Below are 24,897 nucleotides of genomic sequence, written 5' to 3' on the forward strand. Positions count from 1 at the left end.
GATCATTTATGAAGATATTGAATAAAACCGGCCCCAGGACCGACCCTTGGGGCACTCCACTTGATACCGGCTGCCAACTAGACATGGAGCCATTGATCACTACCCGTTGAGCCCGACAATCTAGCCAGCTTTCTACCCACCTTATAGTGCATTCATCCAGCCCATACTTCCTTAACTTGCTGACAAGAATACTATGGGAGACCGTGTCAAAAGCTTTGCTAAAGTCAAGAAACAATACATCCACTGCTTTCCCTTCATCCACAGAACCAGTAATCTCATCATAAAAGGCGATTAGATTAGTCAGGCATGACCTTCCCTTGGTGAATCCATGCTGGCTGTTCCTGATCACTTTCCTCTCATGCAAGTGCTTCAGGATTGATTCTTTGAGGACCTGCTCCATGATTTTTCCAGGGACTGAGGTGAGGCTGACTGGCCTGTAGTTCCCAGGATCTTTTTTCTTCCCTTTTTTAAAGATTGGCACTACATTAGCCTTTTTCCAGTCATCCGGGACTTCCCCGGTTCGCCACGAGTTTTCAAAGATAATGGCCAGTGGCTCTGCAATCACAGCCGCCAATTCCTTCAGCACTCTCGGATGCAACTCGTCCGGCCCCATGGACTTGTGCACGTCCAGCTTTTCTAAATAGTCCCTAACCGCCTCTATCTCCACAGAGGGCTGGCCATCTCTTCCACATTTTGTGATGCCCAGCGCAGCAGTCTGGGAGCTGACCTTGTTCGTGAAAACAGAGGAAAAAAAAGCATTGAGTACATTAGCTTTTTCCACATCCTCTGTCACTAGGTTGCCTCCCTCATTCAGTAAGGGGCCCACACATTCCTTGGCTTTCTTCTTGTTGCCAACATACCTGAAGAAACCCTTCTTGTTACTCTTGACATCTCTGGCTAGCTGCAGCTCCAGGTGCGATTTGGCCCTCCTGATAACATTCCTACATGCTCCTGTATGATGAGGATAACACATGTTCCAAACCTCACAGGTGTGCCCAGGCAGAAGTTAGGTCTGTCCTAAACAAAAGAAGGTTCTTGCCTTAATTTGCATTTAAGCAGTAAACCGAGTCATCAGGCAGGGAGGGAAAACAAAGGAAATTCAAACAGGTGGGGGAAAAACCCAGCAGGGACTATCCTTTTATGTAGACTCTCCGTCTCCTGGGTTTCAGCTAGAAATTTCACAAGGGAGACTGGAACTATAAAAAGAAGGAACAAACACCCCTTTCTTTCCCTCCCTGCCCATCCCATTCTCTGCACCTGAGAAGGCAAAGGTAACTGCTGTTGGACTTTGGGGGAGGGGTCCTGACCTGAAAAGTTTAGTCAGTAATCTGGCTGCCCAGAGATGAGAGGGTTTTTTTTAAGTAGATATTAGTAAGCATTTTATCTTTATTTTTCTTGTAACCATTTCTGGGTTTTATGCCTCATTATTTATACTCACTTAAAATCTCTTTCTTAAGCTTGTGTTACTGTTTTTTATCTAATCCAGCATGTTTAAATTGAAGTGTCTGGGCAACTATTTAAGTTAATAAACTAGCATATGATTCCTTTAATGTCTGGCTTGTCCCTCCAGGATTCGCCACTTGATGTGTAGATGGTGCAGCCAGTGACGCAATGGCAAGTGACTGGTGCTGGTCAATAAACCTGACTCCCCTTGGGAATTCCTAATGGCGCCCAAGTGTGGGGTAATGGAACACCCTGGGTGAAAGAAATGTCCCCAGAAAAGTGGATGAGCCAGAATCCTGTTGGTCAATGGTACCAACATTACTGGGACCAGATCCATTTAGAAAAGGTGCGGTTGCGGATGCGATAATACGGGTGCTTAATTCAACTTGGAGCTTTCAAATTGTCTTGACCTTTGTCTTGCCATTTAAGTTCTGCCAAGAGAGAAGATAGAGGGCCTGTGGCAATCCCTTCCTTCTTTGTTTTGCTTAGGCTTACTCACTGAGGGTCTGTGCTCGCTCCTCGTGGTGGGGAAGGACCCAGACATTTGACAGAAGCTCAGATGTTCAAGTAGGGGACGATCTGCTGCTCGTACTTTGGGCTCTTCTCCCACACTACTGTCAAGCACTGGCTGTTTTCATCGTGTTTTCTTTCATCTGTCAAGACATTGGATGTCCATGTAGATTCCCTTAAAGGAATAATGGACTTAATAGACTGGTACTGTCCAGGAGAGGGCTGGGCAGTACAGGACATACATTTCTGGGGGAAGATCTGGGACCAGTCATGTGTTGGGAGCACTCTGCAGTATAACCATGGCTAGTGAGATCCAGTGTGTAGCTGGCAGATTGCAGTTACATACAGACACTCAGAGTGTGGCCTGCATGCTGCAAGGCTGTTTGTAAGCGATCCAGGTTAGAGCTGCTACAGCAAAGCATTGCAAGCACCCAAGGTTGCAGGGCAGTGATGACACAGCTCCCCACTAGTTTGAATTGTGCCATGGTATGTCACAATAGCTTGATTTTATAATAGATTTTATGAAAGATGCTATCTTATTGTTTTATAAGGTAAGTACTTACAAAAGCTAAAAGTTTAAAAGACAGCAGGCAAATTAATTAAGCTGCATAGACAAGGGATGATTTCAGAAGAGATTTGGAGAGGTAAAAGCGAAGGAAAGCTGTTTCAGATGTTCTTGCCTCTTCCTCATCGCTTTGTATACATGTTTGTTTGTGTCATGCTACTCTAGGAGTGCACCTGTGCTGCTGCTCGTGCACAAAACCATTTTCCCAGTAGGAGCAGCAAAGTGAAACAGATCTTTTTTAGATACATTTTGATGTTTCTGCTGTGGAAGCACAATGAACAGGATATACAGCAGTACAATCACTGTCTTCCCACAGGCACGGGGAAATGTTGTATTTCCCTGCAGTTAAATGCCTTGGTCATAATTACTGGGGCTGGTGTGCCTATCACAGTGAGGAGGAAATACAGTTAGTTCAAAATGTGTGTACTAGGGTGTAGAGAACTAATGACCTGAGAAAATAGTCTCCTAATTCCTAATCAGGATTTAAGGAACAAAAGAAGAAACTGGTTCCAAATAATCCATTCCAGGGTTAATACTTGCCCTAATGGATTATTAAAGGAGGTGAGAGAAACACAGATGAACTACTTTCATGAGAGGGAGAAACAGAGGGCTTGTCTACATACACAAAGATTTAATGCACAGCAAGCTGGGTTTTGAATGTACAATATACTAGCCTGCTGTGTGCTGTCTGTGTGGACCCTGCAGTAAAAGGACCATAGTGCTCTTTGACATATTGCTGTTAAGAGATTTGCTGACTGGAAACCAAGATAGGAAGTACTGGAGGCAAAGGTTTGCCCTGTCTCTGGTTGTCTACGCTTAAAAATTTTAATGGCCGTATCTGTGCCAACCTAAGCCCTGGTGTAGACCTAGCTAGATTGACAGAAGAATTCTTCTGTTGACCTACGAATCTCCGCTCGAGGAGCGGATTACTTACAGTGATGGAAGAACTTCTTCCATAACTGTAGGAAGCATCTACAATATAGTGCTGCAGCACCGTAGTGTGGACATGGCCTAAAATATGTGAAAAGAATGTGGCCAGAGATTTATGTTCTTCTTGTTGAACAAGATCCCTGTATGTGGTGGGGTTTGTTCTTGGTTATTTTCTTAACCAAGGGCTCCTGTGCACTTTCCCAGTCCTCAGATTCTGGCTGTGTCAGTTACCCCAGTAGTGTGTGTTGTGCAGAAGTTAAAGGGCAGAAAGAAGTGTTTGAAATTGTAAAATTGGATAGTTTTATTGATAACTTATCACTTCTCCTTAACAAATGTAGAGATGAAAAATGAATAAAGAAGTCATGCTAAAACTTTGTGGCTAGTTATTTCACAGTGGCATAAAATTTAAAGGCAACATATTTAATGCAAATAAAAACTTCAGATATATCTGAATTCCTTTCCAGCATTAAGACAGAATTGCCGCCAAGTTGTGTGGCTGATTTTTGCATTGAAATCCATCAAGTACAGAAGGAAAGTTCTGAAAGAATAAGAATTTATTATATTTGTCTTTCATGTTAACTGTATGTCTAGTCTTTGTTTTGAGAACTGCTTCATGAAATGCTCGGTTTCTTTTTTGCAGTTGCTGAAACTGAAAGGAGTAGTGGAGCCAGTACTTTAATTTTGCGTGGAGCTTTTGGAAAATTATTGTAATGCTGTAAATCAGAATCTCAGTTAAGTTCGGTGAGTGTCTATGGATATTTTCATTATCCTGGCCATATAAGGAGTACAAAGAGTTACTCATGCATTGGGATTTAGTCTTGTAGTTTACAACATTGAGACAAGACTCTATCGTTTAGCCCAAAAATCTTGTGATCTAATTGATAGGTTTTTATATAAACATTATTTTTTCCCATAGATGTTAGTTTATTTTAAGCAATTTTATAAATGCGATTACTCTTGGGTTAAATAGTTTTGTATGCCCTATAGGGATTTAATTCAATACCTTCTGTACTAGGTTTGAATAGAGTACTTCCTCCATAGTTTAGCAGGAGCATAGAATAAAATTTCCATATGGGTTTCACTCTAGTTCTGCTGCTCATGGTAGTACCACTGGGAAGTTCTCCAGGAGCCTCATAAAATATGGGGTACCTCAGTCCTATGCTAAACTGAGACCCCTGCATCCTTGATCTCATTTTTTTATTTACTTTGAGTAGGGTTAGCACTGGATTTTGAGACCAATTTAAGGGACTGAATTTACCAGGACTAAAGATTTGACTCAGTGTGCACTGGTATGGACTAATAAGAATACCAGTCATTTTTTTCATTCTTTGTTGCTCCAGTCTATGAATTACAAAGTAAAATTGCCAAGATCTCTGATGCCTTAGCTGAAGGGATCTGAAATCTTGACAGTTTCACTTTACTGTTGGCATGTGTAGCAGAGCTGTAAGAAGGGGAAAGAAATTGTGGGAGGGGGAACAAGAAGTAAGGAAAATGGGCTGCAGGTAGGATGAGCAAATCGCAAGAGTGAAATATCAGGATACATTGGGATAGCTGGGGGCGGGGAAAAAAAGATCCACAGGTGCACAACCCTGACCGGAGCCATGAGAGGGGGTGCACAGCCCTAGGAAGCTGCAAGAGGGGTGTACGGCCCCTGCTGCAGCCCTCACCACAAGCCATGGGGCAAGGACTCAAGGACTCATGGCCCCAGCTCCAGCCCCCAGCAGAAGCCACTGGGCCAGGGGCACAGGTTTCTCCTCCCTCCCAGTGCCCTTCCCCACAGCCCCACCACCACAACTCAGCAGTGCCCCACACAGACCCCCAGTGCCCTGACACACACAGATCTCCCCCACTGTCTAGCACCCCAAAACACACAAGCCTCCCCCACTGCCCAGCGCCCTCCACACCCTCACAGCCCAGCACCCCCCCCCCCCACACACACACACCTCCGAGACACTCACTCCATCACAACCTGCCCCCTTCCCTGGCCGCACTCACCAGCCCTGCTGGGAGGTCTCTGGCTCCTAAGGTCAGAGCTGTGAGGGGGGTCTCCAGACTGTCCACATGCTGCGCACGCCACAAGCACGAGCTCCGTGGCTCCCATTGGCTGGGAAAAGCGCCAATGGGAGCTGCTGGAGCTGTGCAGCGAGGCTTGCAGGTGCCAGCAGCGTGCAGAGAGCCCCCTGCCACGGCCCTAAGAGCCAGAGGGAAGCATCCAGCAGGTCCCTCTGGCTCCTAGGGTCGGGTGCGTGGGGTGACGGGAAGGGCTCTCTGCCTGCTGCCAGCGCCTGCAAGCCCTGTCCCCGCAGCTCTGATTGGTCAGGCGGGAGCTGGTACAGCACGCGGAGACCCCCTCTGCCTCTGTGCCCACGGCCACCCGCACAGCAGGCTTCTGCCGGTGCGCGGGCACGCTCACCGCCGGGAGCTGCCCCAGGAAGCGCCATCACGCCAGCCCCAGGACTTTGGCGATGATGGTGAGTGGTCCATCCCCAATAGCGGGACAAAGACCCGATGTGCGGTCGGGACATGGGATAAATGGTTTAAAATCAGGACTGTCCCAATAATATTGAGACGTCTGGTCACTTTTGCTGCAGGGGAAGTAAGAAGGGTCATAATATTTAGTGAAGAAACAAGGATAGAAAAATGTGAAAAGACATGGGAGGGGAGACATGGGAGGGGGTGAGGGTAAAGATAAAGAAACTGCTGTAGTAGTAGTGGTGGGTATCCTAATGTTCTTGACTCGTGATTTTTTTCCTGCCACTGGGTTCTGAAAGAAGCCTAGCTCAAAGGGGGAGGTATATCTATTTTGTGATAGCCACTAGAGTACAATATACTAAAGAAATGTTACCTCTGCCATCTACAACACCTAATTTTCTTTGAAATACATGTTTAAAAAAGCCACATTGAATCCTTTATGCTCTCATAGTATTTCCAGTGTATCAGGCACCTGTTTAATTAATCTCCTTTGCAAAGACATACTGTAAGGTTGTTTACTTTTCAAAGTCATGAATGAAGGTACTGAGGTGAAAATTCAGAATCTATTTGCGTATTTCCCCATTGCTAGGTTCATCATTGGTGCTATGAAGTCTTTGTTTGCTTTTCAGAAATCTTTTCTTATTTGAATACTTTTGACCTACTTTAAATCTCAGCATTAACATGCTTCACTCAAAATATGCATGTTCCCTACAATCCTCTCCTGTTACCATCCTCAAGGAGGTGGAAGAATATTGTAAGGCATAAATTAACAGTGAGAGTAGCTAACCATTGGAACAACTTTCCAGTGGTTGTGGAGGATTCTCCATCACTGGCAATAATTATTTCTGGGAAGTTCTTTGACCCTTTGTTATGCAGGAAGTAAAACAAGATGATCATGTTCCCTTCTGTCCTTTGAATGTATGAATGTAAAAAGTAGGGTGAATAAAAATTATTTAAAAATTAAAACAGTTTTTAAATGTACATAATGGATTTTAATTTAAATTATAAAAATTGAAGTAATTGTAATTTACATTGTATTGGTTTGCTTCTTTACATTTTATAGTCTTAAGTTGCTAAAATAGATATTTTACACTTGTTTCTTTAGTTTCCTAATTTTTAGTCAGACTTTAGATTTTATTTTTTTTTTCTTAATTTCACATCTAAAATGCTCATCTGTGCTAAAAAAGACAAGTCTAGGGCCTCACTGCCATCTTTACTATGAGAACAATACAAACAGCCCCTGATGTATTTGAGCCAACACATTGAACTTTCATGTGTCAATAAAGTTGAAATTCTTCAACTGGGCTTTAGTCCTCCCCGAGGTTGAAGTCAGTGGGACTTGTACTCCGAAGGTCAGTTAGGTGCCTTTGAAACTCTCAGTCTCAAATGCCTAAATATGAGCATCATGTTAAGCTCCTTGTTTTTAAACTCTGGCCTCTGTGTGTGTGTGTGTGTGTGTATATAAGTTCATAGTGACTTTGTTAGTATTCTGAAAGTCCAAGCTTTTCATTGTTTGCACTGAAATAATTTTATTTTGAAGTGGTAAAATGTTATGCCACAAAGTAGTTTTTAATAAACCTTTAGCCTGTGCTGCTGGAAATCCTTGTGCTTAAATAAGACTACTCTTGCACACGTTTACACTGAGGCTTTGTCGATATAACTTTGCTGCAGAAAGCTCAACACTTCTCGTCGAGGTGATTTTATTTTGTCAGCAAAGCAAAAGAGTTTTGTTGGCAGAAGGAGCATTGCAGTGTATACACCTCCACATTTTTGTCGATGAAACTTGATATTTGTTGACAAAATTGTGTAGTGTAAACAAGGCCTAAGTAAGCTATTCGTCAATTAGCACATAGACTCAACAGCTAATTTACACAATTTTTTCATGGTTTTCTGATAAATCCTCTAGTGGTTGGAGTCCTGTTTTTTTTATTTTGTTGCCAGCGTTAAGTAGAGTAACAGCAGGCTCTGCACTTTATTGGTGGCATCACTGAAACCTCATTCACAGTGTTTTAAGATAAGGTATATTCTACTGAGCTGAAATACATACTTTTTCAAAAAGAAAACTTCTTTCTACTTTTCCTTCTATACAGCTGACCCTTGTTAGAGAGTCGAACTCCAAATATTGTCTGTATGGATGCCTGTTTGTGGGGTGCTTATGTCCTCTAATTTTATAAATAGCAATGACCACTGACACAGCATGTGAGATCCAGGCATTTTCAGGACCTTCCATAGTGCTGGATTATTTGATTCAATTGGCAAACTGGGAAGCAGAATAGGGAATGGATTCAAACCTATTATTTACCAAAATAAAAAGTATGAACTGTAAAATAGTCTAATACAATTTTGTTTTAAATCCAAACATGTTAGAGTTGGTAGTTATCTTAGTGTTTGGCTTCGCTAATTTTAATATCTTCAATAGCGATCTGGAAAGAGAGGATAACAGCATGCTACTGAAAGTTGCTGGTGCTAAATTGGGAGATGTTGAGAACTTGAGAGGATAGAGGTAACACAGAGCAGCCTAGGGAAGTTAGAAATATGGAGAAGAAGCTTTAAACTGGATATTTAGACTGGAAATATGCGAGCAGTATGTGAGTTTTGGGGTGATGGTGGTAGAAATAAGTCATTCTATGAGAAACCTGGAAAGTGGTACTGCTGAAAGACTTAAGAGGGACTGAACAGCAAACTAAATATAGACATTGCAGCTCCTCAACTGGTCAACATGATTAGGCATTACATGCTTGAGGCTTCAGCTTGAAGGAATAAGGGGGTGATAGTCCCTATGTGACTAACTATGAGAGCTCATTAGTAATTTTACTTTTGTTATATTGTCTTCTGGTCTAAAATCAAGAAACGTTTTCTTCTGGTTTAAAATCAAGACTAAAACTTTCCATGCTTGAATTAAAATTTGAGAAATTGCTACTTTATTGATTACATGCATTTTAAAGGCACCCATTACTGTGGTATCGGGGCACACGATGCATGGCTTCAAGTCAAGTTAAGATTTCCCAATAAAAAGTACTGGAGTAATACACCCAATCTTCCTCAGTTTAACTTAAAACCAGAAAACATAAAGAACTGATCAGTCAGCTAAGGGCCCTGGGTTTCATAACTTGCCATCTGTGTAATGCCTGGAGAAAGAGACTGGCCAAGGTTTTGCTTTAAATACAATTCGCATGGGAGCAAATTCCTGACATGGAAACCTGCATCAGAGCAAGTTATGGCGGGCTTATGATGGAATACAGAATATAACCTTCAGCTTTGCTATCCTGAATGCAACAATTTTCATTTTTGTTTTGTGAAGGCAAGAAGGGGAGTTCTCCCTTGCTCTATCCAGTTGCAGGTGCTAGGGAGTCAAATGTTCAGCTATTGAAGTTTTTGTTTAATTATGACTTCCTGTTTTTATAACAGGTAGCTGTAGTGGGAGGGAAGTGGAAAAATCCTGTGACAGCCACGAGTTTTAGAAAAGTAAGTTTTTCATTTTGTCATATTTTTTTAGTTTTATAAGAAATAATAGTAAGTTATAACTGGTCAAATACAGAAGTGTATAATAGAGCTACATTGTTTTCTCTTCCTTGAGTATATTTTAAATGTAGGTTTTCCAGAGTTTATTCACTGGGTTTTTTTTCCACCCCTCCTGTCCTTCCACTGTCTTGGATAGTGTGAGGCTTCTAATTCTTCGACACTGCCACAATGGAGCCCCAATTCAGGCCAGGCCAAATGCATTGCCTCTGGCTCAGCAGTAAGAAAAAATGTTTGCAACACAGAATTACACAGAGTAGCTGCTGCTCGAGAAAGGCACAGAGTTAAGTTATCACTTGCAGGGAAAGGGCTGAATTGCTGAAAGACACCCTTTCTTCCCCACCCCTTCCAGCCTCGTAATTAGAGGACAGCTGATTCTAAAAAACTGAGGTTCCACAGTGATGATTTGGATGGGCAGGTTGTCATAAAAGTGGAGTCTCAATTCAGTTCCCTGCCCAGACTCTTTCAGGCTCTCACTGACGGAAGAGCTGAGGAGGCAGTGCAAACTGTCCACTCTCCACAAGCACTTAGGTAGCCATTCAGTTGTGTGTGATTCACCTGCATGCAAAGAGTTAAGCATCAGAAGCAGTTATAACAATGTACAATCCTAGAGATTTAAAAACCTCAACCACTGTAAAAGAATCCCATTAAACAGGCCCTTATTTACATATGTTTGCATTTCTACAAATGGAGTAATCAAGTTTCAGATTAAGTCTTAAGTTCCTTCAATAGCACAGTTTAATACTGTACTTGAGTGATGCAGGATGCATCTACTATTCTGTTCTTGTAGAATCTGTTAGCTACATTTCAGGAACCTTACAAATTACATTGCCAGAGTCCTCCACTAGCCTTAGGATTAATGCATCCTTTCATTGCAGGTACATAGCTCCATAGTGGTGTGCTTTATGTAGATGAATACCATATAAAAATATATACTGACCATATTAAAATATGCAAAACTCAGGCTGACCTGTTACTAAGTAGAGATAGCAGCTCATGTCAGCGTGTACACATTGCATTAATGCTCTGCTTTCTGCATAGGTTCCCCATTAAATATAGAGTTCAGTTCCAGGTTTGTGTCCTGATATTCAAAGCCTTCTGAGACTGGCCCTAGCTATCATCTCTCCCTCCACAAATATGAGTTCCCTGATTGATGTGTTCCACTGAAATGATGAAATTATTAAACAGGGAAGAATAAATGTGAAACTGATTACTTTCAGAACTAAATACAGAACTCATTTAAATCTATTTAGCTTTCCCTCAGTAAGTTCTTCTCTCTCTCTCACTCTCACTCACCCACCCACTCACAAACAAAAATCCCTAAAAACAAACCAAGCTAATTCTCTACATGCGGGAAGGAAGAAAGTGGGAGATACAGATCTCTAATTTAGAATACTTGGAAGGCTCTCTTACAGTGTGCTTCTAGTAAGCAAAGATGGTAATATGTGGATACTAGCACTATATGAGTTAATGAGTTAATGTGTTTGTAAAAAAATGCGTGCTCAGCATCACATAGGAACTCTTGAATGGCAGAGCAGGGATAGAGGGTTAAGAAAATTGTGTGCTTGACTTTGCAATCTTTACATTCTTTTAACATAGAGGTTATTATGTAACTTCCTAAGTCACAATGAAATCATGTTACAGACAAGAGAGATAGATAGCGTCTATATTGGTTTTATTTCTGGGCACCTCAAAACCAGAGAGAGAGTGACAAATTGGAGGCAATACAGGGATGATGAAACACAGTGATAAATGGGTTGCAGAGACTGACTTGGAATAAAGGACTTGCAAGAAATTTGTGTTTAGCTTAGCAAAAGCAATTAACAAAATGATGTAAACATTTTCAGGTATTCTAAATGTGTAAGCACCAAAGGGGGAGAGGAAATGTTTAACATGCAGCAAGGAATAACAGGGTGAAATTGAGCTAAGTAAAACTCAGGTTGAATATTAGTGAGGGAGGAGTGAATGAGGGGATTCAGGACTAGAAGACTGTGGCTATGTCTATACTACAGTTTATGTCAGCATAATTTATGTTGCTCAGGGCATGAATAAACCACCCCCCTGAGCGACATAAGTTACGCCAACATAAGCACCAGCGTGAACAGTACTATGTCAGAGGGAGCGCTTCTCCCGCCGATATAGATACCGCTGCTCACGGAGGTAGTTTTATTATGCCAACGGGAGACTTCTGCCCTGTCAGCACAGAGCATCTTCATGAGACGCCACAGCAATGGCGCAGCTATGCCACTGATACAAATTAAAAAGCAGCTTTTTGCTCACCAGTAGTACCCAAAAATACATAAACATCCCTAGCGTTCCTGTTGTAAATAGTGTTTGTGTTGTAATGGTTAGATCAGGAGGTATTGTGTAACTGCAGAGTATTGTTCTTGAGAACAGTTTTGATTTTTTAAAAATCATGGAGGATTAGCAGTAAAAAAGTCCTATTAGATCATTAGTCAATTCCTTGATCGTATTAGGATTGTGGCACAGAGACCGTTAAGTACTAAAATATTAATGATCTGCCCCTGTGTTCAGAAATACTTACTAAACCTAACAAGTTGGAAAACTGGGAGACGTGCAGATTCTGTCAGAAAACTAAATTCTGTTTTCTGTGATCTTTCCTGGGTGTAATTCTTTGGCCTAATGTTATATAAGACTAGGTGATTATAATTGTTTTCCCTTCTGGTCTTAAAATCTATGGAATTTATGAAGAAGTTGTTTGTAAAATCAGTCTCTGTATATAATATTGTTTACAAAATAAGATTAAAAATTCACTGCCTCTTTAAAGTATTTAGTGAATTTAGTGATATAGGAAAAATACTCAATTGACTGCCCTGGAGACTTAAGTTCTTTGTCCACACAACAGATATATAGGGCAGGTAGAGGCAATGCAAGCTTCCCTACACTGCTTCAGCAGTTTCTCAGTTCTGTCCTGAAGGGACTGGTGCTAGGAGTGAGATGATAGCTCAACCTGCAGACCTTGTTCCATCTTTGAACTCACTTCTGTGAATCAGTGGTACCAATGTTAGTACCAGTTGTGGAGGTAGAACTCTCCTGTGGTTGCTAATACTTTCCATATAGATATCTGCCCCACACTCATGTCGTATAAACTTTCATTATTATCTTGGGCAGTAATGCTGGTGACTCTGTAAGTGCTTTAAAGACTCAATATCTCATTTCTTTTGGCCACCCAGGTATGTCTGTGCTGCAGTTGGGAGCATGCCTCTGAGCCCGGATAAACAGACACATACTAGCTCGTTAAAAATAGCAGCATCAACATTGTGACACAGGTGGCAGCTCAGGCTAGTTGCCAAAGTACAAATCCATCCAATGCTCTGGGTCCATACTATGGTGGCTAGCCTGTGCCACCATCCATGCCACAATGTTGACACTGCTATTTTTAATGTGTTAGCTCAAGCAGAGTTGGCATGTGTCTGTCTGTCCAGGCTGGGAGGCACGCTTCCAACAGCCGTGTAGATGTACCCCTCGTCACTCACTGTCTACCTTTGCTCTGCAGGTCAGCATGAGGTAGAAATGTTATAGTGTTGCCAACTCTCATGATTTTACTGCAAGTTTCAGTGTTGTTTTTCTTAAAGCCCCAGCTGCTGGAATCAGGAGATTGCATGAGAATCTCAGCTTTAATTAAAAAAATAAGTTTCTATCCCTTACGATTGCAGAGAAAAGTTTGAAAATGTTGCTTGAATATACTCTAAAGGCTTAGAATCTAGAAGGCAAATAAAATAACCTAATATGTTTTAAAAATCTGATGGTTTTTGGAGACTGTCATGACCTGTGAACATTGTGACCTGGCAATACTTATGTGTAGGCATCCAGACCTTTCTGCAAGCTTTTACGTGCATGCTATTTTCTACTTACGAGAGCTATGTGGTTTTATTTTCAAAAAGCTTTTCCACTGTATTTAGCTTTTTTCTTACTTTCATTTAAACTTGCATATGTTCAGTTATCACTTATGAAATAGTCAAAAGTTTTTTTCCTCCTTTCTCCAAATTCCCTCTTCAATGTTCCTTTAACTTCCTTTTTATTATACTCTTTTTAGACATTGTGAAATGTAGCTCTGTACTGTTTAACCTCCGTGTATTCTCTGCAGTAGATGTCCTGCATGTGCAGCTTGTAGAGCTGTAAAATTTTCCTCATTAGAGCTGTCACAACTTGTGGAAGGGTTGGCAAAGCCCGCCTGCTCTGAACAGTTTAAAAACATAGGCTTCATATTACAGTCTCTGTAATCTAGATTTCAACAAGTCTCTTTGTAACTGTTAATGTTTATACTTGTCAAACTGAACAAAACTGTCTAAATGTGAGATGAGGGTTTAACCACCTTACCAAAAAAAGTAGGTCAATGGGCCAGCAGGTTATTAGGCCAGAGAAGAATGAGCGGGTTCACTGAGTCATGCTGTGTAGTTGTTTTTCTTCTTTTGGCAGAACGCTCTGCTCTGCTTTAATTTCATGTTTTTTTTACCAGTGTTTTTTTTAACCAGTTAAACACTTCCAGTAGAAACAGGGAGAGGAGCAATCATTACCTTTTTAATTAAACTAAAACATACTACTTGTACATTTTACTTTCCTAAGAATAATAACTCTTAAACCTTTAGCAAAAAATACAAGTTCAGTACTTCTCGCTTTAGAGAAAATGAACTTTTTTCTTATAACCCAGAATACATTATAACATTAAATATAAGGCACTGGAGTGAAAGTGACAGAAAACAGTGGTAAACCATTCATTGTATAGTGAAGAAATCAAAACATTCTGTCAGTATGGCCAATAGCTGAGGCAGGGAGAAATATAGTATGGCAAGGGAGGAGAGATGTGTGTTTAGATAACTTTGAAAAGTGATGCAAAGTGGCATTGAGTGCTGTTTTAGACAATGGGAACTGTAGAAGAGAATGCATTAAAACCAAAAATGATTGTATGGAGAGACTGAAAGGTGGTGATTGCTAGATTAGAAAAGGGGAGCATGAAAGGGAGTAGAGACTAGATCTAGGAGGTAGGTTTGGAATAAGTACTTAAAAAGAAAGTAATATTAGACTTTATTTTGAAAAGAAAAGGGGGAGCCAGTGGCTGTGATTGAGGTAGCAGGAGTGATGTAGCTGCGTTTCTCTGTGAGTGAGTGAGCAGCATTCTGAACATTGTGGAGTCTCGAGAACAGTGATTTGATGAAACCAGAGACGAACTGAGGTAATCAGTAGGAAAAGGGATGTAGACATGAATAAAAAACAGTAGAGAAGGAGTTGAGGGAGTGGTATAGACAAATGCTGCTTCAGGATTAACAATAGGGAGATTTAGAGACTTAGGCGATGTGGGAGATGGAAGGTTTGAGTCAAGGATGACACCACGATTACAAATAGAGGTAAATAGGAGGTCTTAGTCAAGCCAGACAAAGTTTCAGAGTAATCCTCTTGCTGAAGAGAAGCACTTCTGTTTTTGACACATTGAGAAGTACTCCTTTTCTTTTTGTGATATTTCTGTAATTCATCAGGCAGAACGTTACATTTATAAATGATATATCATAATAGTACTTTACTAGTAATCGGAATAAATGATGGCTATAAATATTGCATTTGAATACTGGTGACCTGCAGAATTCCAGTCATTTCCAGTTGTTCTAACTTTTTTCCTTTTTGATTCTTTACAGTGCAGAGTTTGATGCCCCTCTGTAGAAGAGGATATATTTAAACCCACATTCATCTGAAGGATCAGTGTTTATCCTAAATATCACGGTTTAACATCCCAAAAAGTATAAGAGGTAAAGAAAGTGTTGCTGTAATTATGAGCTACAGTGTTGTAATTTGGATCCTGTGATTTCTTATTAACTATATTAGGGATCTGTTCCTGTTGTCAAGGAAGTTAATGGACTTGGTTCCAAAAAGGTATAGAGCCCTCAGTCGCATAGGGCTTGAGCTAAAGCCCATTAAAGTCAATGGGAGTCTCTTCATTGATTTCAATGGGCTTTGGTTCAGGCCCATACAATTCAATAAGAATTGAGGGTGCTCAGCACCTTGCAAAACTGGACTTAGAGGGAGCAGGAGCAGGCCTTAAAGAGAGAAGCAAATGTCTATTGTTTTTTCTGTGGCTTTTGTGTACTTGGAATTTCGGTACCGTACTTATGCTGCTAATTTTGACATAAAAACTGGGCACACTCAGTAAGGTGAAATTGGTAATCTAACAATATTAAATGTACTTTGCTGTTATGGAAATAGTGATTCTGACTTCTGATTCTGTTTATTGAAAAGGTCAGTCTTGTTCCAGGTGAAGTCCTTTTCTGCTTTGCTATTCTTGCATTTGTTTCTTTTGAAAATTAATGGAATGTTATATAATTTGATATTCTAAAAATTAATAGATCTTTGATGCATATAGTAAATGTTGAATACCAGATTTGTTTTGAAGACTAATTTTGCGATTGTTACTAGCACATGCAGTGGACAAGCTAAAGGAAAATATATTTACAATTTTCCAGCTTTTGTCAAGTGAAGGCCTAAGGATATTAGTTCTGTCTCTTTGAACACTACATTTATCTCATGTCATTAAACTCTGGAAGTAGCTTGCATCAGATGTGAACGACATGTAGTGAGACAGAATAATATCAACCAGTTTATAATAATAATGTAAAAATCGGGAGGGGATGTGACCTCATGTGCCCCCCATGCATCGCCTCTGGTTTCTGCCCAGTGGTGTGGGGGGGCGGGTCTTGGAACTTCAGCCCTGTGGGGCACAGCTGCCAGGGCGTGGCTTTCAAACTTCTGAAGATTGTTGTATGTGCCTCGGAGGGTCCCTAAGTTTGACCACTCCTGCCTCATCATGACAGATTGAACTCCTTGAGTCTATTTAGTTTAATGAAGAGAATGTTAAGGGATGGCTTGATTACAGTCTATAAGTACGTATATGGGGAGCAAGAGAAAGGTATAACACGATGTGATGGCTGGAAGTTGAAGCTAGACAAATTCATAAGGCATTTGTTTTTAACAGTGAGAGTAATTAACCATTTGGGCAATTTACCAAGGGTCCATCACTGACTATTTTTAAATAAAGATTGGATGTTTTTCTAAAAGATCTGCTCCAGGAATTATTTTGGGGAAGTTCTGTGGCTTGTGTTATACAGGAGGTCAAACTAGATGATTACAATGGTCCTTCTGACCTGAGAATCTGTGAATCATTAAGGCTATGATTTTAGCATGGAGGCCACAGATTTCAAGGTAAATTGTGAATTTTATTTAAGTCTGTGACCCCCATCAGTGCTGGTTCTTGTGGGTCAGGATCCCTGCTCTGGTCACATGTTTGCACCATCACTCAGGTTTAGTGCATCTGCTTCTCCATAGATGAAGATGGAGGGGCAGATGGACTAAATTCAATTGGCATAGTGAGCTGACCCATGTGGTCAGAGTAGCACTCAGGTTTGGCATGTCCACTCATCTGTGGCATGACAGAGGAGCAGACAGGCCAAATTTGACTGGTGTGGCCAGCTAGAGCATGGGGTTGCAATGCCACTTAAGTTTTGGTGCATTTACCCCTCTGTGGCATGATGGAGGGGCAGAGAGGCCAGATTTGATTGGCTTTGGAACCTGGCCCATGTGATTGCAGCACCACTTAGGTTTGGTGCATCAGCCCCTTTGTAGCATGATGGAAGGGCAGATGAGCCAAATTTATTTGGTGTTGCAACCTAGTATACAGGGTCGCAATGCCACTCGGTTTTGGCATGTCTGTCCCTCTGTAGATTGAGACGGAGGGGAGAATGCATCAAACCTGAGTGGCCCCATTCCCTAGTGCATGGGGTCACAATGCTTGGTGTGGGGAGCCAAGCCCAGACTTGCAGGACTGGAGCCACCGGTGAAGGATGGGCTCACTTTCCAGTTTCCCCCCAACACCCATGCCTCCCCTCCTTGCTGGGGTAGATTCACTTTCCAGCCCTTCCTCATTGAGGCGGGCGTGCTCTCCATGCCCTTCTGTGGGCCATGAGCTTTCTGTGGCTATGTTCCCCCCCCCCGCCCCCCCCCACACATCTGACACAAAATGGACTAAAAATTTGTGTGACAAAATTGTAGCCTTAATCATCTGCACCCAAAATATTTAGACCAGTGGTTCTTAACCTTTACTGCAGTCTGCACCCCTTTGGTTCTCAAAATATGTTCTCACACCCCTTATCAAAAATCGTTGAAGTAGGTCAGTTCTTTAAATCTATATATATTTTTTGCTTGTATATTACAGTAATCGTTAAATGTATAATGTTAATAAATACATAGGTTTGATGAAACAAAGTAGTTGTACTTACGTGCCTGTGCTTAATTTGTGTTTTCAATGATTTACCTTCTAAAAAAATCTGGCATGTCTTGCACCCTTAGAAAGGGCATCTCGTACCCCCAGGGTGCATGCACCCCAGGTTAAGAACCACTGCTTTAGACTCACTTCGCCATAAGTTCTCTTACCTCTCAGGCAAGTTCAAGGTTTTCAGTTGGGGCAGGCACCAGTTGGTGCCAAATTCTCCCCAAATTCAGCACCATTTTTCCAAAGGTGATTGTGTCTCTGTTCTGTTCTGTATAGGTTTTTATGCCATGCTGATCACTGTAGTATCTGAGCACCTTCCAGTAGTGCATTAAGCAGTGAGACTATGCATCTCTCACATTTGTTTTTTCTCTCATCCTCTCCCCAGAGGGAGAAGCGTGTGTAATGGAGTGTATTATTTTGGTAGGATTTTTTTAATTTGTTAAATAGATATATCTGTTGCTATGTGTTTATTTTAGAGAAAGCAAGGTGAAAGAAATTGGCATTGCATGTGGAGAGAAAATTGGTGAGGTTTGTCATGGTTAGTTCCTGGAGGAGTTCATTCCACAGTCTCAAACCACACCCAGAGAAGATTCTTTCTCATGCACAGATTAAGTGTACTCTTATTGTGGAGAGTTCCCTCGTGCCAAAGAAGGGATGTTTATCAACCATGGTCATCGCCCTGGAGCTTTAGAGACTGTCTTGTAGATATTTTGAGCTGAAGCGTGGATGCTTTGAAGTTAAGGACTGAGACCTTGAACTTGATATGAAATTAGGACACCATTGTAGAGAGTGGAGGACTGGTGTGATGTGCTCATGTAACCTGTCTTGCTGAAGAGACGCACTGTAGCCTTTTGTACTTAGGAGTTTCCTGAGTGTTGAAGATTTTGTGCCCTGTTATATTGCATTGTTGTAGTCCAGCTGATAGTGATGAAGGCATAAATAACTAAGGCCAGGTCTTCATCCACCAGGATGGGACACAGTCTCCTAGCAAACCAGATAGCAACAGACACGTGTAATACTTTCTGCCATGTGAGAGCTCAGTGTCAGCGAGGAATCCAAGAGTAATCCTAGAATACGGACTGAATTGACCAATTGTAGATGGGAACCCACAACCAAAGGGGAGACTGCACGGTGGCTGCAAACTCTTCAAAGTACTTTGCTTTACCTACCAGCATCATCTCTGTTTTGCTCAGCCACCTGTTTTTCATCCATGAGCTGATCTCATCCAAGCACTGGGCCATCTTGGTGTGGTCGTATGTGGTGAAGGATAGGTAGAGACGTGTGTCAGTTTTGTATTGATGGGATCTGAGTCCATGTTGTCTGACCTCAGTTCTCCTAATGGTTGCAAATGAATATTGAAAAGGACTGTATAGAGAATTGATCCTTGTGGAACTCCACAAGTGAAGGGACTCGTGGTGGAGGTGGTTTCCCATCACTACTCTTTGGGTGCATCCTTCCAGGAAGAACTCAGACCATTTTAGCACATTACCCTGGAGTCCTACTACACTTCTCAGGCAAGACAGCAGTATCTCATGGTCAACACTGTCAAACACTGCAGAAAGGTCCAGGAGGATAAGAATGAATGCCTTTTGATAGGATGAGATCATCCATCAGTGCCACTAAAACAGTTTCAGTTTTTCTCCTGCCCCTTTCGGGAACTGTTTTCCCCTTGGCAGTCCTTCAGCATCCCTTTCCTCTTGGGTGTTCTCTCCCCTCCTCCTTTTTCTGGAATGAACAGGATTTGGCTCATTTGGCCCCCAGACCCTCCCACTCCCAGCAGCTTCTGAAAGGATTGGAGTCAGTTGCTTGGGATTATTTTTTTCTTCTCCCCTTGTGACAGTTTACTTTGTCACATGCCCTCAAATTTATTCACATTCTTTGAAATATGGGGCTATATAAAGAATAAAAAGCTGTTGCTGAATACAGAGGTAAATGAAAGTTGAAACTGGCTTAACCCAAATTAATTCATCATGGCATATAGAGAAGTGATGGCCTCTTAACCTCTGTGTCTCGTGAAATAAGATGGTTAGGTTCAGCTATCTGGGATACAAAACTGACATAAAGAGAAGAGGTGGAGGGAAAATGAAGGTTAGAAGCACTTACTCCTTTTGGGGCAAGCAGGAGCTTCATACTTTCTATGAGGGGAAAAACATGTTCTACAAAAGTTACATTTCCATTTGTTTCTGTTCTCACCCAGGCAGACGTACAAATGTCTACCACAAGACTAAAGTGTGACATGTTATGTTCTTTACCATAAGGACCCATAAAATGAGCTCCATTACAGACAGGTATGTTATTAGATGATTTTGTTTTAAGTGGCTTGTAGGAAAACATTTTGATAATGTATTCTTATTTAAGAGTAGAAGGACTCGTCAGACTTAAGCGTAATGAGGTTTTGATTTTTGGCAAAGTTAAGGTCTGTTAACTACACTTTAGTTATGAATACATAGCTATGTAGCCATCACATGATGCAGTATGTGTTTTTGTTTAAAATTATATTATTTAAATATGTTTTATATTTGGAGCAGCAGCTGCCTAATTGGAATTGCATTTTGAAATTTGTTGTGTTCTTAGGATTTTTCTCTTGAAGGAACTGATCTCGGGACTTGTTTCAGAATTACTTGAATCCAAGAGCTGGGGTCAAAGTTCTTTCATAGCAATCTGTGGTCCCCTTTTTGTTATAAAATGCTTTACATTAAAGTTTTGAAGTTTTTAGAAAATGAAAAAAGTTTGCCACTAGTGTATAGAACACAATTTTTTATAATCAATTCATCTATCCAGAAACTAGGGGTAGAATTTTCAAAAGTGCCAAAATGACAGCTTCCCAAGTCTCAAAAGTGACTTGGGCCCTTAAGAAACTAGGTTTCATTGACTTTCAGTGAAACTTGGGCTTTAAAAGTCACTTGAAAATGGGACGTAGGCACTTTTGAAAATTCTACTACAGGACTCTCCTGCACTAGCTTATTAAGGAAAAGGAAAGAGTAATAGAACACTTTTCATAACATTACATCCTTCCTCCTTTTGTCAACTATGGGTACTGTAAAATACAGTAGTAACAAACAATACAATTCTAGTGCTTGCATATATCCATTACACTGTAGGTGTGTGTGCATCCCATGCACCAGTGCCAGAGAGTTTTCCTTAGTGGTACCTGTAGGGGCATCCCAGCTCCTTGTGCTTTGAATGGAGGGTATATAAAGGGTAGAGCTACCCCACCTCTCCTTCAGTTCCTTCTTACTGTTGGTGGTCAGAGGGTTCTGTGTTCCTCACGAACAAACTTCTTGCTGCTTACCTAGTGGTACTTTTTATCACTCTGTTTTTTTTCTTTTCTAATTTTAAAATTTCTGGTTTTAGTGTAAAAAAAATTTTTTTTTCCAGTCAGGTGGGCCTCAGGGTCTTGCCAAGATCCCTTGGTTTCAAGTCTTGTTTGATTGCCAAAAACCCATGTCTGTCAGTGAACCTTATTTGTGCTGCCTCAAGTGCTTGGGTGATGGCCACAAAAGAGAGATGGGTGCTCCATTTGCAGTAGTTTAAAGACCAGGGCAAAGAAGCTGAGAGAGGGACACCTTCATTATATACGTATAGAGGCTGCCCTTAGGCCAGTGTCTGAACCCCCTTGGTTGTCCAAGGGAGGCTTTTTAACGACTCCTTCTTGGAGTGCTCCTTTAGGTTTACCTGGGAATAGGAGCCACAGGAGATTCCTGTCACTGGGACTCTTGTCTTTGAGGCCGAAGACGTTGGAGCAATTGTGGTGAAAGAAACACAAGAAAGAGGCATTGGACTCCTTGGAATCCACGATACAGGCTTGCTTCACAGAAGGTCACTCCAGTACCAAAGGTAGACTGACATCTCTGATCATGATGGGGCAACAGCCCATGCTAGTGCACACAACGCCAGAGGCCTGTTTGGTGGTGAGAGATGTGCTATGCCTATCAGTACCACTGTCGCCATTGGTTCAGGGCAGAGATCCTCAGTCAGTACCGGTGCAGGTTCTGAGACTGTCAGCTCTGGGGCACTCTGTTGTTGGTCCATCACTTAAGGGTCCAGTACCACTGTCTTTGGCCTCATCAATTCTGGTACCAGCTCCACCCTGTGACATGGTACCATCAACTAGGAAGCCCTCTATGTTTCCTTCAAGAAAAGGAGTACTTGTGGCACCTTAGAGACTAACCAATTTATTTGAGCATGAGCTTTCGTGAGCTACAGCTCACTTCATCGGATGCATATCATGGAAACTGCAGCAGACTTTATATACACACAGAGAATATGAAACAATACCTCTTCCCACCCCACTGTCCTGCTGGTAATAGCTTATCTAAAGTGATCATCAAGTTGGGCCATTTCCAGCACAAATCCAGGTTTTCTCACCCTCCACCCCCCCACACACAAATTCACTCTCCTGCTGGTAATAGCCCATCCAAAGTGACAACTCTCTACACAATGTGCATGATAATCAAGTTGGGCCATTTCCTGCACAAATCCAGGTTCTCTCACCCCCTCACCCCCCTCCAAAAACACACACACAAACTCACTCTCCTGCTGGTAATAGCTCATCCAAAGTGACCACTCTCCCTACAATGTGCATGCTCTACACCAACATTCCACACAAAGATGGACTACAATCTGTCAAGAACACTATCCCTGATAATGTCACGGCTAACCTGGTGGCTGAACTTTGTGACTTTGTCCTTACCCATAACTATTTTACATTTGGGGACAATGTATACCTTCAGATCAGCGGCACTGCTGTGGGTACCCGCATGGCCCCACAGTATGCCAACATTTTTATGGCCGATTTAGAACAATGCTTCCTCAGCTCTCGTCCCCTAAAGCCCCTACTCTACTTGCGCTATATTGATGACATCTTCATCATCTGGACCCATGGAAAAGAAGCCCTTGAGGAATTTCACCATGATTTCAACAACTTCCATCCCACCATCAACCTCAGCCTGGTCCAGTCCACACAAGAGATCCACTTCCTGGACACTACAGTGCTAATAAACAATGGTCACATAAACACCACCCTATACCGGAAACCTACTGACCGCTATTCCTACCTACATGCCTCCAGCTTTCACCCTGACCACACCACACGATCCATCGTCTACAGCCAAGCTCTGCGATACAACCGCATTTGCTCCAACCCCTCAGACAGAGACAAACACCTACAAGATCTCTGTCAAGCTTTCTTACAACTACAATACCCACCTGCGGAAGTAAAGAAACAGATTGATAGAGCCAGAAGAGTTCCCAGAAGTTACCTACTACAGGACAGGCCTAACAAAGAAAATAACAGAACGCCACTAGCCGTCACCTTCAGCCCCCAACTAAAACCCCTCCAACGCATCATTAAGGATCTACAACCTATCCTGAAGGATGACCCAACACTCTCACAAATCTTGGGAGACAGGCTAGTCCTTGCCTACAGACAGCCCCGCAACCTGAAGCAAATACTCACCAACAACCACATACCACACAACAGAGCCACTAACCCAGGAACTTATCCTTGCAACAAAGCCCGTTGCCAACTGTGCCCACATATCTATTCAGGGGACACCATCACAGGGCCTAATAACATCAGCCACACTATCAGAGGCTCGTTCATCTGCACATCCACCAATGTGATATATGGCATCATGTGCCAGCAATGCCCCTCTGCCATGTACATTGGTCAAACTGGACAGTCTCTACGTAAAAGAATAAATGGACACAAATCAGATGTCAAGAATTATAACATTCATAAACCAGTCGGAGAACACTTCAATCTCTCTGGTCACGCAATCACAGACATGAAGGTTGCTATCTTCCAACAAAAAAACTTCAAATCCAGACTCCAGCGAGAAACTGCTGAATTGGCATTCATTTGCAAATTGGATACTATTAATTTAGGCTTAAATAGAGACTGGGAGTGGCTAAGTCATTATGCAAGGTAGCCTATTTCCCCTTGTTTTTTCCTACCCCCCTTCCCCCCCAGACGTTCTGGTTTAACTTGGATTTAAACTTGGAGAGTGGTCAGTTTGGATGAGCTATTGCCAGCAGGAGAGTGAGTTTGTGTGTGTGTGTGTGTGTGTGTGTGCCCCTGGGAAAAAGGGGGGGGGGTGAGAGAGCCTGGATTTGTGCTGGACATGGCCCACCTTGATTACCATGCACATTGTAGGGAGAGTGGTCACTTTGGATGAGCTGTTACCAGCAGGAGAGTGAGTTTGTGTGTGTGTTTTTTGGAGGGGGGTGAGGGGGTGAGAGAACCTGGATTTGTGCAGTAAATGGCCCAACTTGATTATCATGCACATTGTGCAGAGAGTTGTCACTTTGGATGGGCTATTACCAGCAGGAGAGTGAATTTGTGTGTGGGGGGGTGGAGGGTGAGAAAACCTGGATTTGTGCTGGAAATGGCCCAACTTGATGATCACTTTAGATAAGCTATTACCAGCAGGACAGTGGGGTGGGAGGAGGTATTGTTTCGTATTCTCTGTGTGTATATAAAGTCTGCTGCAGTTTCCACGACATGCATCCGATGAAGTGAGCTGTAGCTCACGAAAGCTCATGCTCAAATAAATTGGTTAGTCTCTAAGGTGCCACAAGTACTCCTTTTCTTTTTGCGAATACAGACTAACACAGCTGTTACTCTGAAACCTATGTTTCCTTCAGTGTCACATTCCTGGCATAGGTCCAGATAACTGTTGCTGAGGATCAGACCCAGTACAGCACCCCCATGGCTCTTGGAATACTCTGATTCTTCATCAGACTTCAAGGTGGGATTTTGAGTCTCATACTATCAAAAGTCCAGAGCGGTGTCCTGGTCCTTTTCTCTTGTTAACTGTTTTGAGAAGAGTAGAGCCAGGAATTGAGATGGTTGGGCCAGACACAGCTGGAACCCATTACTGTACCAGCCTCCTAGTTGACCTTATTGGATGCTCGCCAGTATCTAGATCAACATTGTAACTACCTCGCAGAAGCAGATCCCTTAGGAAAGAATCTTTTTCTGATGGTACTAAGAGGCCTGTGACGGTTGGTACCCATCAGCCTGCGGACTCGCAATTATAGGATTTACCTCAACCCGCTTCAGACCCATAGCCTAATCCAATACTGTAGGACCATCATTGGGAGCATGTTCCCTTGCCTCCCCTTCATGCATCATCTTTATCACCTGATGAAGCCCTGATACTGGATGTGTCCTCCCTGG

At 42.1% G+C, this 24,897-nt stretch overlaps 1 protein-coding gene across 1 annotated transcript in view; it reads left to right on the top strand.

Annotated features, from left to right (window-relative positions):
* The window catches only part of CLOCK (clock circadian regulator), a 92,459-nt gene that overhangs the window by 24,975 nt on the left and 42,587 nt on the right, over positions 1-24,897 (top strand). Inside the window, exons 2-5 of the mRNA XM_084626144.1 lie at positions 4,089-4,189; positions 9,329-9,385; positions 15,091-15,201; positions 19,912-20,002. Of these exons, the coding sequence (XP_084482270.1) occupies positions 19,956-20,002 (47 nt within the window). The 5' untranslated portion in view covers positions 4,089-4,189; positions 9,329-9,385; positions 15,091-15,201; positions 19,912-19,955. The remainder of the gene's footprint in view (positions 1-4,088; positions 4,190-9,328; positions 9,386-15,090; positions 15,202-19,911; positions 20,003-24,897) is intronic.

The sequence above is a fragment of the Lepidochelys olivacea genome (assembly GCF_965140295.1).
Source record: "Lepidochelys olivacea isolate rLepOli2 genome assembly, chromosome: 4".
Taxonomy (NCBI): domain Eukaryota; kingdom Metazoa; phylum Chordata; order Testudines; family Cheloniidae; genus Lepidochelys; species Lepidochelys olivacea.